Consider the following 15,589-nt stretch of genomic DNA (forward strand, 5'->3'; position numbering starts at 1 on the left):
GTAAAATGAGTTAGTGGGAGGCACGGTGTGCCTTTGCAGGTATCCTGCCCACAGCTCCCTCTGGCTTCTTGGAATAATTTGTTCCCATGCCAGAATACTTAAAGTAAGATCCCCCTAGTTGGTATCATTTATTAAGTCTTATTGGCACTTTGTTCACCCAGTTCCAAACCTTGTTCCCTGTAAATCAGGAGTCCTACAGCCATCCTTCTTTGGCTTGTGCTGTGATTAAAGCAGGGGTTTTTCTCCATGACTGAGGAGTCCCACGGCCTTCCTGCTGGGGGCCTATACTGTGATTAGAGCCAGTTTCCAGCTCTACTTCACAAAGCACCTCTTCTCTCCTTTGGTTCCGGGGCCTCACAGCCCTCCTGGGGCTCTGCTTAGCAGACAGGCTGTCTCCTTTCTGAGCTGTCTGTCTTTTCTGCTCCTTTTAGCTTTCTGGGAGCCTCTCTCTTTTCTCTAGGTCTGGACTGAGTTTTAAGCACATGACCTACCTGTTATGTCGCTACACTAATTTTTCCCACCTGAGGAGGAGGGTTGAATGAGTCATAGGTGAGGCTGGACCCATTACCTCATAAAAGGGCCAGTCACCCTGTGACAGTGAGTCTCAGTTCATTGCCTAGTGGGACAGGTGCGCACTTCACAAAAAACATCATGACAGTGGGCGCTGGTTGGTCATCTTAATGGCTCTCATATAAGAGTGAGTGGGCCATGGGCACTCATCTGTCTTCCATATGTTCAGTACTACCCCGATCCTTCTCCTTTCTCAGAAACAAATAGCAGAATAACCTCCTCTCCCCACAATAATTTTCCTTCCCTTTATGCCATTTTTAGGTAAATCTCCTCCCTCTGCCATCTTCCCTCTGTCCATTATTTGGCTGCCTTTTCTCCTTTGGAAGTCTTCCTTCTCTCACTCACCTCCTGTGCAATTTCATACTGTATAGAGAGAGGCATCATGTTACAGAGCAGGGCGGTTTTACGCTCTCTCTCTCTATGGCATTGGTAAGACCACAGCTTATATTCTGCAGTCAGTTCTGGGCATCTTGTACCATAAAGCTGTCCAGTTCAGAGGGCGCCTGAGGAAGGAAGTTAGAAAGCAGCATCTGAACAAGGGACTGGAGAAACTGATTTGTAAGGATTAGACTTTTAAAAACTGAACTGGTAAGATTCATTTCTGGTATAACTCTACTCAAGTCAATGGAGTTACACCAGGATGAACTTAGGACAATGTGTATAGCTTGGCTAAGTAGTGATTTAGACATGATAAATCTCCACAGATATTTGAAGGATGTAATAGTAATTGTTGGGGGGAGGGGTGTTGAACTTGTTCAGGGTGATGAAGAAGTTATTCCCTTTTGAAACCTTTTTCTCCACCCTCATGTCTATTCCTGTAACTTACACTCCAGTATACAGACACAGAGTCCTTGTTCCAAACCCCCACTCAGCATGACTAACTATATCTCTACTCTCAACTTTCCTTTTTATTCTCACCCTTTATGCTTCCTGTCCAGAAGCCAAATCTGAATGTATTTCAGTAGATCTCTTGTGCCTTTTGACTGTAAATCAGGCAATTCTGTATTATATCAAATGCTTCCCTGAATCCCAGATATCTTATGTCTGCCAGTTCCTTAATGTACAGCAACGGTTCAGTTGAACGGGACAGGTGTAACAGCTGAGAACACTCCTCTTTGTTCCTCTCACTAGCCAGTTTACAGAGCACCCTCAAATCCCTGTTTGCTAAACTGAGATTTCTGGGGGCATGAACCATGGAGGGCACCATAAGGGTCTAAGATTATTTCAATACCTTACTTTCCTCATCTGTCCCACATTGCCTGGGATTCAGCAAGGGGGGAGAGGGGTCAGTGCTACTTCTTTCAGAACTAAAGGACTTTTTCCTCCTGTATTTTTCATAGTAATACTTATTTCCAGTAAGCTGATTTGTAGTCACGCTACCCTTCATCTCCCTCATTACCACTGAGCACCAGCTCGATCCAAGTCCTCCTGGTAGGGCAGTGTCCAGGAAACCTGCGGTGCTGCTGCCTGATTGCCAGCCTCTTAGTCACCAATCTGTCAGCTTTCACCAGCTCTGGTTTTGCATCTCTGGTTAATCCTGTCCTCAAAAGGGATATGTCTCATTTCTTGACTTCCCTCTTGTCGATGTTGTTAATTTACTCGTATTCCTCCCAATGAGATGAGACCCAGTGATGTCCTTATTGATTTCGGCCTGTCTTTATTCCTTTCAGAGTTCCGGCTGGGGATTGTGTGGAATGATGGCTGCTGCGGAACCCCTGACTGCCTTCTCACGGTGGTACCTCTATGCCATTCATGGCTATTTCTGTGAGGTGATGTTTACGGCTGCCTGGGAGTTTGTGGTCAACTTTAACTGGAAGTTCCCAGGTGTCACCAGTGTCTGGGCGCTCTTCATCTATGGCACCTCCATCCTCATCGTGGAGAAGATGTACCTGTATCTGAAAGACAAGTGTAACATTTTAGTGCGATGCCTCATTTACACCCTCTGGACATACCTTTGGGAGTTCACCACTGGCTTCATCCTGCGCCAGTTTAATGCCTGCCCTTGGGACTATTCACAGTTTGATTTTGACTTCATGGGCCTGATCACCCTAGAGTATGCCATCCCATGGTTCTGTGCTGCATTCATCATGGAGCAGCTGGTTATCAGGAACACCTTGCGCTTGCGATTTGATGAAAATGCTGAGCCAGGGGACCCCAGCACCACAATCGCCTTGGCCAATGGCCATGTCAAAACCAATTGAACAATAACCCAACGCCACACTTAAAGTGAGAGAGCCCGCCCACATCCCAGACTGGTCTCAAAGACTGATACATCCTGTATGATACACAATCCCCTTTATGATGGGGTCATGCATGGGATATAGCAGAATAAAAATGGAACCAATAGATTTTCTATGGATTTTACATTTTTGGCCACAAGAAGCAGTGTCAGCTACTTCTTGGTTAGGTAGTTTCTGACTTTTAACTTATTATGGGAAAAAAAGGCCTGTAAGCTGCATTTTACTGTATGTGGAGAAATGAGAGAAAATGCTACAGTTGAAATGTATACAAAAAACAAACTAGTGGATGGGCATAGACACTCCGGCTAAATTAGTGATTTGGCTTACTCCATTAGGCAATATTCAGGTGCTTGCTTGCAACCAATACCTCCCATGGGACCTGAGATGCTGCAGGATCAAGGAAAATCCATCTGCTGTTGAGAACGACCCAACAGTGGTGCTCTACTGGGGAGGTAGACAGCGCCCCCTCTTTTGGTTTCCCTGACCTTCCCCTGAGGTTCTTTATTGCACCATGGTATGTTATGGTGCTGGACATCTTGCTGGATTTATATGAAACTTGTACTTTTTGAATTCTCAGTCCTGATACTCACTCGAGAGTTTTCCCCACTCCTTTTTATAAATAAAAGGCCTTTTCTGCCGGGTGAATTCCACCATACTCTGTGCAATCCGAATCACGGCAAAGTGGCCAAAGAGAGAAAAAGCTGAAGTCTTCCCCTCACAGTGGAACTCATCACAAGGGCTGCTCCAAGCTCCAGCTCCATTTCCAACCAGGCAAACCCAATGGAGATGCCACCTGGGGTCTTCTGCCTTCCTTCCCAGGGATTTCTCTGTCACTAAGGATGCTGATGACTTAATTCTGACTGCAGCCCCTTGCACTGCCTGATGTCAGAGTCCTCATTTGACTAAGGCAGCAACCAGGAATCAGTCGGAGTCCTCTGGAACAGACTCTATCGCCTGTGTCTATTTCCTCCTGCACCAGTTGATCTTGTCTCAGCTTGGTCCAGTGTTCTCCTCCGAGTACTGACTTTATTTTTCCTTCCCAGATGCTATTTTAAACTAAGTACAGCAAACCCTCTCCATAAAGCTGATTTGGGGCAGCACAGGATGTGCCTGAGTGCCCAATAACAGGGAGTATGCTAAAAAAGAAAGTTTCTAAGGAGCACAGTAGGACTATTCCTCGATTTCCTCCAGTTGAGGATGGGGTTGGGTTGCGAGAGGGGCAGCAGAGGGGCAGCAGGGAGATGGAAGGGCTGCAAGGTACTGTTGCTCTACTTTAGAGCTATCTCAGCTAGAGAGAGTTTCAAATTTAGCCACTTGGGAACAATCCTGAGGCTGTGGGGGAGGTGGTGGCATGAAAGATGCATAGCTCTGGCAGCCACAGATTAATTGTCCTGAGGACTCTTCTTGGCTGCTGGCATAAGCAACAAGGATGCACTGTACCACATGTTAGTCTTCTCTCACTCAGAGCTTTATGAGGAGGGTGTGCTGTAAATAGGTATATGAGGCCTGATTAATTCCAGGTGTCATTCCACTGAAGTCAGTGGCATTGTACCAGCAATGAATTTGGTTCAAGATGTGAATGTGTGTGTGATTGTGGAATCTAGCTTTTCTGTTGTGTTGGGAATGGCTGAATTATTACCATGTTGGTCCATGACTGTTCTCTTTAGCCAGTACTCAGCTCATAAATCTGCCCATTGGTCTGTGGAATTCCATTCCAGAGGGAAAAGAAACTCTGTTGCTATCAATGGAATTGTTTGTTGGTAATGCTGCTGCTTCTGAACAAGAATCAACACACACAGTGTTAATTTTTTCTGTACTGCACAGAGTGCAATTGTTTTATTCCTCCCTATGCCCCATTTCACATGACATCCTTTGCCGGCAACGGACATGTGAAAGCAGTGGAAACAAGGAGTTAATCAGCTCTGTCCTGTGGTATGCAATGCCTCCGGAAATACCCAGAACATAGAGAGAGGTATTAGTATTCCCTTTTTGTAGTTCATTAAATTAAACGAACAAACAAAAAACAGAAAACAGAAACGTGTTTTCCATGCTCTGATGCCACTACCATGAAATCAAAGAAATAATAGGTTCACTTTATCAGCCAGGTAAATGATGGTTTCAAATATTTAGATCTCGGCAAAATAATCACTTTGGGTATACAAATAGCATACGGGGGCAATTCATAGGCAGTAGAGTCAGATATTAGGGGGTGGGGTGAGGGAGAGGAGGTGCAGACAGGAACTGAGACATGCCTATCCATTGTGACCGTTGCATTCATGAAGAGAATGTGTGAGGGTGACTAACGTCAGTGTCTAAATCCAAGGACCCTTCTCGCTGCCCAGTTGAACTCTGGTGTAGCACTGCCTTCCATGCAGCATGCAATGTCTGCGTCAGGCCACGCCCTCACTTTGGAGCAGGTTGACCTGGAACTGTGCCGTTACAGAAACATTAAGAAGGTTTAAGTGGCTTAGTGAATTGGCAGCACAACCAGTGACCGCACAGTTATGACTCCGTGGTGGGGGCAGCTATCCACGGTGGTGACCAGCACCTCAATCATGTGTTCTTTGGCTTTAGAAACTCCCCAAGTGCAACTGTTCTTGCACAGCCACATAACAATCAGTGGTTCACTTAAGGAACGGTCCCTGAGTGGCCTTTTACATGTGGTTATATCATGCAAATCAGACCCAGTTGCCCCCAAGTTACCACTGTGGCACCTATTCAAGCTTATTTTTCACCAATGACTGACAAATACCGCTCATCCTCATGGGGCTCTAATTTACCCACAGAAGTGCACTTTACTTGCAGTTTGCACAGCAGGAACTGAATTGGACCCAGTACATTATTAAATCACTGTGTAGCATCCACTGGATCACTCTCCTGCTATTACTGGGTACCCTTGCACCTTCCAACAAAGACACCATTGGCCACATTTCCAAAAGTGCTGAGTGCTCTACAGTTCCTGTTTTCAATGGCACCTGCTAGGTGCTGAGCACTTCTGAAAAGCTGGCTATGTATCTGCTGCTACACCATGCAGGTCTCATTTCTCTTTCTGAAGAGCAATGCGGCTGCAGTCAGAGATTTAATCTCCCCTTTAATACAAGTGAATACTACTGATAACATTTTACAACAAGGGCGCCCAAACTGCATGACAGCGAGGCCCACATTAGCAGCTCCTCAGGAACCTGGGAGCTATACCTAATTTGCAGAGACATTTACCAACACCCTCCCCCCCCCCCCAAAGGCCTAATATTTGCTTGTACATGTATCTTCTTCAATAGATTAAAATTGCCTGTTTGAGTTCACCAGCAATAAAAACTTGTGATTTATCAGCTTTGTCCTCACTCTGCAGCTATTGGGAGAGGGTGGCCCAGAGCTGCATTTTTGGATACGATGGGCCACATTTAGCCCTTGGGCTTCACTCTGGGCACCTCTATCTTATCTTTCAAAGCACCTTTCATCCCAAAGAATCCCCAAGCACGTCACAAAATATAGACACTGGTGCCTTGTGCACGTGATCGTTCCTGCTTCCAAGAACTTGCCAGTGCAGAACGGCTGATATTAAAGCCAAGTTAGCTAAACTGTTTAATTTCAGCATTATGATCTAGATGCAGGGATACCAATGTACCAGGTTCTGGTAAGTCTTCCCACTGCTTCTGGTCTAAGTCTGTTTTGTAATTGAAATCCTCCTTGCATAGAGATAATCCTGTCAAGGCTTTGCTTGAACTACAAATAGTTGAATAAAAGTAGGCGAAGAAAGACTGAAAGCTTGAACAGGTTTGGAATTAGCAAACAGGTAACCTGAGACCTGCTGGGTGCAGCAGCACTGGTCGTCAGTAACCAATTTACCAAAACCTGCACTGAGGGAAAAGGGATCTCATATTTAATTTGAACTTCTGCCCTTTCTGCATTATGAATATAGTACACAAGTCACTAGTAAGATGAGACTTTCAGATGAGTTTAAACAAAATGTCCTTTTGTTTCAGCGTGTCCTGGCTTTTCTGAATTGATGCAACATACCATGCAAGAGGTAAGTTTACAGACCACTGCTCTCTGCTTCCCATTCCTCCTGGCTTTTAACCAGGATCTTCTATTAACAAACAAAATGCGTTTTTTTCCCCTTTCCCCCTCACCTGTACAATAGAAGGATACCATTACAATCCCTGCTTTTGAAAACAGAAAGTGTCACTGCTTTCCTGGACTCCCTTCCAAGTCAACTGCTGGTCCTGCAATGCCACACCTCCATCCAATGGCTTTAGCATTCACCCTACAGGGGAAGGTCACGGAGCTGAGGAGAACTCTAAGAGCGTAGTTCAATTTTTAGCAAATAGCTAATTACATTTCTGTCTCTTACTACCCCAAAATGGGCTTTTCATGATCTGGAGCCATTGAGAAGGGGCTTTCCACGATCTTTATGTAACCCACACTTGCAGATTGTGGCATTCTATCACTGTCTGGAGCAGGGGTGGCCAACCTGAGCCTGAGAAGGAGCCAGAATTTACCAACGTACATTGCCAAATAGCCCCAATAATACATCAGCAGCCCCCCCATCAGCTCTCCACCCCCCGCGCCTCCTGATCAGCTGGTTCGTGGTGTGCAGGAGGCTCGGGGGGGGGGGGGAGGTTGAGGAGTGAGGGCATGGCAGGCTCAGGGGCAGGAAGAGGTGGAGTGGGGGCAGGGCCTGTGGCAGACCCAGGGGTTGAGCAGTGAGCACCCCCCGGCACATCGGAAAGTTGGCGCCTGTAGCTCCAGCCCCGAAGTCGGTGCCTAGACAAGGAGCCGCATATTAACTTCTGAAGAGCCGCATGCGGCTCCGGAGCCACAGGTTGACCACCCATGTTCTAGAGGGTGGGCCAGGCACAGAGGTGGATAATTCTGTTTTAGCTCAGCCAGTACAGATTCATGCTTTTTGATCCAGTGCTCTCTGCTTCAACCCCCACTGTCAACAACCCATGCAGGAGCATCATGTTATGTGCACATCAGTGGGATTAGCTTCCCTTTTCTCTAAGTTGCCTAGGGCTCAATTCACCCAGAGTCTGCCCTCCTGGCACTGAGTCTTACGGCTATCCAGTTGGAGAGGGATTACAGTGGCACAAGATGCCCTCGGTCCCTGCTCTACCAGGAGCCCACAGGCAGCTAGCACAGCCCCCAAAGTAGGCAATGCTGCTTTGGAAGGGCCAAAGTTAGGGTAGCTGGGGATGCATTGATTAGTTACTGACCTGTGGAGCCCCTGCTGCAAATGGAAAGTGGTCCTTCTCTGGTGGAGTGCCCAATGAATATGGCAATGCAAAGGCTACCTGTCCTTCCGCAAGGGCAAAGCCCTCCTAAAATGCCAATACTTGCATTGTCTCAGAGAAGGAGGGGAATCTCACATCTGTTAAGTCTCCTGTTTCCCTGGGAGACTCCTAGTTCTATGAGTTCCCCAGTGAGTGTCTGAACCACCTGGGGAAACAAGGAGGCTTAAACAGGAAGTGGGGGTGAAATGCTCCATCCTCAAACCCTCATCTTTATGGTTTTAGCTAGGTTGCTCTGGTTTATGGATGGAGCAACTTAGCTGAGACCTTAAGGACCAGAGGTGGATGGGGTAGCGTTCACCCTGACCTCATGTCAGACCTCAGAGCTGTTCATTTCCTGTGTGAAGCAGGGAAGGGCTTTCACAGGGTTAGCTGGGGCTGTAGCGAGATGAACAGCAGGAATAGAGCCAGCAGTGATTGCAGAGCAGGGGCTGGAGATAGAGTGACCAGATGTCCCGATTTTATAGGGACAGTCCCGATTTTTGGGTCTTTTCCTTATATAGACTCCTATTACCCCCCACGCCCTATCCCAAATTTTCACACATGCTGTCTGGTCACTCTAGCTGGAGATGGCATCTATGATTCCAGCTGTCAGAGGAGATGGACAAGTGTGTCTGAAACAGCCCATTAGTGATGGAGTCTCCCACTGAAGGAACTTGGCTCCTCCTGCTTGGGGCTTGTTTGGAGTCTAACATTATTAATGGCATTAATGTGGCATTTTTCTTGGTTTAGCTGAAGGAATACAGGTCTCATCCCCTCACCCTGGTGTCTGGGCTCCTCGCTCCCCCTCCATTAGTGGCTGTTGGCATTTCTGATATGAGACACTCCATCAGACTGCCAGCCAATACTATTTTTAAACAATAAATCCAAATGTTTGACTTCAGTTTTTATTTATGCTTCAGTTTCATTAGGACTTAAAAGACACCTAACTATCTAGTAAAGTTATTTATTTTTACAGATGTTATAACATGCCTATCATGGTTGGGGTGGTGAGCAACTGTTACTGCATGAGGGAGCAGGAATGGAAAATAAAAACAACTTGTTCATTAAAAAGACTACTTATGCAGATGAGTCCTATGCATATTAAATATGCAAACTGCAACATTGCATTATTTGCATAAAACCTGCAGATAGCTGGGTCATCGGATTTACCAGACACAGGGATATACTTTACACCCACTTCTCCAATGAGGGAAGTGGAACTAATCCCTGGAACAGAATGTTCCCCTCCTACCGTTACCACCTGGGGTGGACTCTCTTTTCCATAATGGCTACCCCATTCCCAGCATAGCCACCATAATCTGAAACAGACTTTCCCTGGTGTTTTGTTTAGAGTAATAATACTACTTAGTCTTTTTGTGGCATCTTCCATTTCAAGGGATCTCACAGTGCTTTTCACACATTAAACCTCATGTCAGCCCTGTGATATAGGTCAGTATTATCCCCATTTAACAGTGAGTGAAATTCAGGCATAGAGAGTATTGCTCACATGTGGGAGCAGGGGCCCTCCAAGCCTCCCAAAGATCTTTTCAGCATTGGAAAAGTGGGCTTATCTCTGCCCATCTCCAAAAGATTCTAGATTTGGAGAACAGACAAATTCCATCCCATGAAAGTCCTGGGATGAGGGAGAAAGGCCACCTGACTTTGGACACATGGAGCTGAGTTGGGAGCAATTTGCTACTCATCTCTCAGCTTTTTCCATCTGAAGACTCAGGTAAGGCTGGGTGAGGGCTATTCAAGATACTGCCAATTGTTTTTCATTTATCCAGTACTGCTTATTGGGTAAAATTCTGAAGTACTCACTCAGGGCCAGATTGACTTCAATTAAACTATGCTGATTTACACCAGCTGGGCATCTGGGCCTCAGACTTCAGTGGGGACTTAGCTTGAATAAGGGCTGGGTGAGAACTTCATGTGGTCAACCATTATAATTAAATGTTTCTAAAGAGCCCACCATTGTAATCCCTTGGGCCCCTGCTGAATGTTGATTAACTCTTAACCAGTATACATTTAAACTTCTTAATCCAGTCCAATCTTGCCCATAGAAAGACATTTGTCTCTTGATACAACAATGGTACAATTAGTAGCTGTTCTTGACAGTTCACTTTTACTGGCATTTCCCTAGTATTCCTATCCGCTGTGTGGTATAGTTTGTTTTCTGAACCACAATACTGCATTGTAGCTTACATATTCTGAATTAGCTTTTGTTATATTTTCCCAGTAATGTTTAATTGCTGTCCTATTAACTATTTCCATTTATTTGTATTTAATCTTTATATTATGGTAGTGCCCAAAGACGCCAGTTACGATCAGGGTCACATTGTGTTAGGCACATGAGCACTGGAAGCTCCCTAGAAGTGAGGGGCCACTGGCGCCTGAAGTCCCATCCCCCCTGTTCCCCCAAAGCCCCGCCTTTGCTCCGCCTTTTCCCATGAGGCCCTGCCTCCTGCTTTCTCCTCTCTGACTCTTCCACCTCATTGCTTGCCTTTAAGGCAGGTAATAAGCTGGAGGGCATAGCCTTCCCACTTTTAAAAGTGATGGGACAATGGCCCTCTGCCTGCCGCCCCCAGCTAGGTGCTGTACAGACACATACAAAGACACAGTTGTTGCCCCAAAGATCTTACAGTCTAGTGTTTATGACACTTCATTACCAAGTAGAGTTGTACATACTATGTGGCTAGCTTCAATCCAGGGGTAGGCCAATGTAATCCCAGGAAGAAAGGCTGCTGCAGGGAGATTGTGGCAGTGTGAAGACAGCTAGGATACAAAAAGCACAAAACAGCTGGGATTTAGTGTACTATGTAGGGCAGATGGCACTTATAAAACCTGGGGCTCAGAACATTTTGATGTCTGCTCGTTGAGTTACTGCATGACAAGCCAGGGTGTGAATCTACAACACACCAGTTTGCCGCATACCAAGTCACCAAGTGGACGTTGCTACCGTGCAGTGAAAGTCCCCGAGTGTAGCTAGTTGCTGTGCTGTAAATTTGCTGTGTAGACAAGAGACACGTTCTTGCTGCGAGAGTGGAAGGAAGAGCTTTGTCTTCTATACTAGGTGTGTCTATGAGGTTTTTGTTGTTTTATGAAGGAGCTCTGTATATCCACCTTCACAGTGACCTTCCCTGCATTTAAATGGGTGCTTTCCACTTTTGGACATGGTAACTGCTGCATATAACTTCCTTGTTTCTCTGCAAAGCCTCCTTACTCTAATTCCTGGGCCTGCTTTAGAGGTTGTCTGTACATTTCTGGTTCTGATACTGTGTTAGACACACTAGGCTCCCGGAACAGGATCAGCTATAGGAGGTTGCCCAAGGCCCTGCATAGTTATCAAAGTTTACAACTGAAAACATAGATATCCAGATTCTGCATCAGAAAAGGGCTACACTTGCAGCAAGCTCAACATAATTTGTTGGTCGGCAAAACTGGCAAACAAAGGGGACAGCGAATTTATAGCAGGGCTGTGTCTGATTCAAAACAAGATAGCTGTGCCCATTGTGTCTGCCAGCCCACCTCATCTTCCTCAATGGAGTACTCTCAGGTGAAGATTTTGAGTTGGGGCAACCAGCCAGGTTAGTGGATATACTGTGGTGACCATCTGCTCTATCAATTCATGTTGTTGCTGTTACTGAGCCCACTATATGTCACAGCTTCTGTTGCTGGATCACTCACAATCTGCAAGCAGGAGCTGTTGGTCTGTTTCTCTACCAGCCATGCTGGCAGTCTGTCCATTTCCAGACCCTCATTAACCTGGTTTTCAATCATGGGCACTGTGATGGGACATGCTCCCATCCCTAGCAAACTTAACCAGTGTCCCTTCACTCAGGCGGTGCCAATTAGGTGCACCTGCCGAGCATGCGCTGCCCAGAAAAGGGGAGCTTACAAAGGTGAAGCTGGCCAAAGAAAAAGTGGGGAGTTTACACAAGAGGAGAGGCTGGTAGAGCTAGCTCTAGGCAGCAACTGGCCTTCCCGCCACCCGCCATTTAGGGTAGACAGACACTCTAGCCCTGAGAGGGGCTCTCCATCAATGCCCTACAGCTGGACTTGAGGAGCAGCACCAGGGACTGGAGGTAACTGGAGTCAGAAAGGACCCTAGGAGTGAGCTTGCCCAAGAGTGGGGTTCTGGGGAGGATGCAGGGGCAAGAGATGATGGCTGAGCCCTGGCTGACTACAGGCATTTAAAGCTGGATATATAAATCCTTATTTAGGCAGCTAAATAAAAGTGGGCTGCTTGCTGATCAGCTGCAGGTTCCACAGACTTCAGTGGGATTTGGAAGTGCTCATACTTCTGAAAATCAGGGCACAAGACACCCCTATTTAAGAGCCTAAGTTTAGGCACCTGAGTTTGAAATTGTCATCCTGTGTTTGCGTTAGAGTGTCTGAAAAACTGAATGTAAGCAGTTTCCTCTATCCTCTGTGAATCTGTTTGTCCTCCATAATTAGTTTCAGCTGAGTCTGCCTATATGCCTACAGGGTAAGGGTGCTCTGCAGTCTCTGCAATGAAGGAAGACATCTGCTGTATGGTAGTTCTTCCCTCAAAAAAGGAGTTTAACAGTGGGCAGGGCTCATATATGCAGGCCCATTTTTGTACGTGCAAACTGGAGAGAACCTGAATCAAAGCCCAGCATGTAGATCTAGATTAAGATGACAGTTCATAGTTTAAGAGGGTCTGTAACTAGCTGAATCTGAACACATTAGCATTGAGGAAAGCTGCTATTCATATCTGCGTTTGAAATCTCCACATTTGGGGTGTTTGGTTCCTCGTATGCAGTTAGACCCTTGGAAAAAGAGATGTGGTTTGGACACACGGATGGAGTCTGCATCAGGGGCTTTGGTTCAGGCTCCTCTCGGGGGTAAATGTATAATTCTTTTCTGCTTCATCTCTAAAGGAGGAGGAATCTATGCTGCTGGCTTAGGGGCATCTTCCAGTGTCTTTGCTATGGGTTTCATTCCCCTCTTCATGAGCTTAGGGGATGTATACTATCGTTAATGAGAACTATGTGCACTCGCCTAAGGGAGAACAGACCAATCTGAATTCCCAGATTCATTCCTCTTGTTGGACTGTTCTTGGGAGCTTGAATATGGATAGAGTCTTTATACTGACTATCCCACTAGGGATACAACAGTGTATTTTCCACAAAGTCCTATTGCTACTCAACTTCAGCTGGTGTCTTAAATGTGCTAGATGGGGAGATCCTCCAAGGGAATTACTATGAGCACAGGGAACTCAGTTTAACAGGGTAGATAAGACTCTAGCAGGAATATGGTAGGGATACTGCTGCAAAATGTATGGGGCATCAGATTGGATGATCCAAGTGGTCTTTTCTGACCCAATCTGTCTGACTTTAGGAATCCCCATTACAGAAACAGACATGCTAATCAATGAAGCAGGGGTATTATGCTAGTAACATGCAAAACAAGCTTCCTTGAGCTGTAGGGAAACAGCCTTACTACAGAACATGGACCAATGACCTAGATGCAAAACCAGTTTTTCCTCAGCCTCATTGGCTAGAATAAAGTTTTCCCAGTTATCCTGTCTGTCCTTAAATTCTATGACTCTAAAATGTCTCTCAAAGCCCTTGGTGCCAGAACTAAAAATCCAAACTCAGTTCCATTAACAAAAGAATTTGTCCAGCATTTTCCTGCATGGTAATGAGACATCTCTATCACTTTCCATCTAGCCTCTTCTACCAATGTCACAGCGTAAGGAGAATCTTCTCTGCTAATTTAATCAACTCAGCATGAAAGCAGAGAAGAGAATTCAGCAACAAATACTGTAAACAGACAACAAAACTCATCTACATCTGACAGATGGGTACATGGATTAGCAGATAGCAAGATATTTTAGCTGCAGAGATATTTAACAGCGGGATATTGGTCTGGTTCTTCAGCTAAGGGAGACTGGAACTAGCATGGTAGTCATAATGATGTAGCGTGACACAATGTTGTTCTTAAGCTCACAGGGAAGGCAGCACTGCCCTGGCATTGCACTTTTGATAAAGACAGTGGTGCCTTTGAAGCTTCATGAATGGTGAAGACAGCACTGTCCCTGGCAGCATGCTCTGAGTAATGGCTGTGATTATCCTATCACGGCATTCTCAGCAAAAGCAGTGGTTACTCCTGGTGCCAAAGGCAGTGTGGCTCATGGCGCTACCATGAAGGTAAAATTGCTCCAGCACTGTGTTTTTGGCAAAGGCTGCATGTGAGCTTCTGGCTTCCCACCTCGACCATAAAGCAGTTTTAAATCTTAATTTTGGCTTATGCTGTGTACAGCCAATTAGCCCCCCATTTCCTTTAACCTTCAAACTCGCTGAACAAGCAGTTTACTTTCATAGCTTCAATTCCATTCTTGATCTTCTCTTCACTCAACCAAAATTCCTCTCGACAAGGCTTCTGACCAATTTGTAGCTGGCCTCTGCAACATTCTCATCCTCTGTTTGCCTGTTTTGCTATTAGCTGCCCTTTACAAATAGAATGTCCTTCCTGAGGTGACCCACCAGGAGCTACCCACTCCATATTCAGGTGCTTCAGCAAACCAGCTGATTAACTGATCTATTTCACTTATTTATCCTATGAGTGATCTGTTTATTGTGAAGGAGTCAATTGTCACAGGGGAGGGAAATAAGAATACTGGAACTGAAGTGGGGTATGAGTGTGAAGGTATATAAGAACACTGTGTGGGGGTGAATTTTCTGTGTTTAAATTAAATACAAATAACCAAAACAACACAGACAAACATGTAGCAGAGAAGTCGTGTTCCTATCTTGCCCCGGCTCACTCTGCTTGTATGTTGTACCTTTTTCCTCCTTGGTACATTGTGTTCTTTTCCTCTTCGTTATGTCTGTCCCCGTCTTCGGGGCAGGGACTTTGTCTTCCTCTGTGTTTGGAAAGTGCATACCACATTTTGGGCACTGAGGCAATAGAAGGACATACATAAGACACCCCCTTCTTCGGTGACCTCAAAGTTAACGGACATTTTTTTGTCAGACTGATTAATTTGCTATGCTCCATTTGACCTCTTTGCAGCTATGTGACTTCCCCAGTACAGCAGAGAGGCCATGTCTACACTACGAAATGAGGTCAAATTTATAGAAAGTGGTTTTGTAGAAAGCATTTTTATACAGTCGATTGTGTGTGTCCCCACACAAATGCTCTAAGTGCATTTAGTCGGCGGAGTGTGTCCACAGTACCGAGGCAACCATCGACTTCCAGAGTGTTGCACTGTGGGTAGCTATCCCACAGTTCCTGCAGTCTCCACCGCCCATTTGAATTCTGGGTAGAAATCCCAATGCCTGATGGGGCAAAAACATTGTCGCGGGTGGTTCTGGCCCCTCCCTCCCTCCCTCCATGAAAGCAACGGCAGACAATTGTTTCGTGCCTTTTTTCCTGGGTTACAAGTGCAGACGCCATACCACGGCAAGCATGGAGCCCGCTCAGCTCACCGTCACCATATATCTCCTGGGTGCTGGCAGATGCAGTACTGCATTGCTA

The 15,589-nt window shown here is 45.9% G+C and overlaps 2 protein-coding genes across 8 annotated transcripts in view; both read left to right on the forward strand.

Annotated features, from left to right (window-relative positions):
• TMEM229B (transmembrane protein 229B) overlaps positions 1-6,108 on the forward strand; it is a 65,168-nt gene extending 59,060 nt beyond the window's left edge. For all 7 annotated transcript variants that reach the window (XM_084631246.1, XM_084631240.1, XM_084631242.1 and 4 more), the window contains one exon: positions 2,241-6,108. In XM_084631246.1, coding sequence (XP_084487372.1) covers positions 2,265-2,771 — 507 coding nt within the window. In that variant the 5' untranslated portion in view covers positions 2,241-2,264 and the 3' untranslated portion in view covers positions 2,772-6,108. The remainder of the gene's footprint in view (positions 1-2,240) is intronic.
• Positions 1-15,589, forward strand: part of RAD51B (RAD51 paralog B) — a 713,517-nt gene that overhangs the window by 58,687 nt on the left and 639,241 nt on the right. The gene's annotated exons all lie outside the window — the stretch shown is intronic.

Source organism: Lepidochelys olivacea (genome assembly GCF_965140295.1).
Source record: "Lepidochelys olivacea isolate rLepOli2 genome assembly, chromosome: 6".
Classification (NCBI taxonomy): domain Eukaryota; kingdom Metazoa; phylum Chordata; order Testudines; family Cheloniidae; genus Lepidochelys; species Lepidochelys olivacea.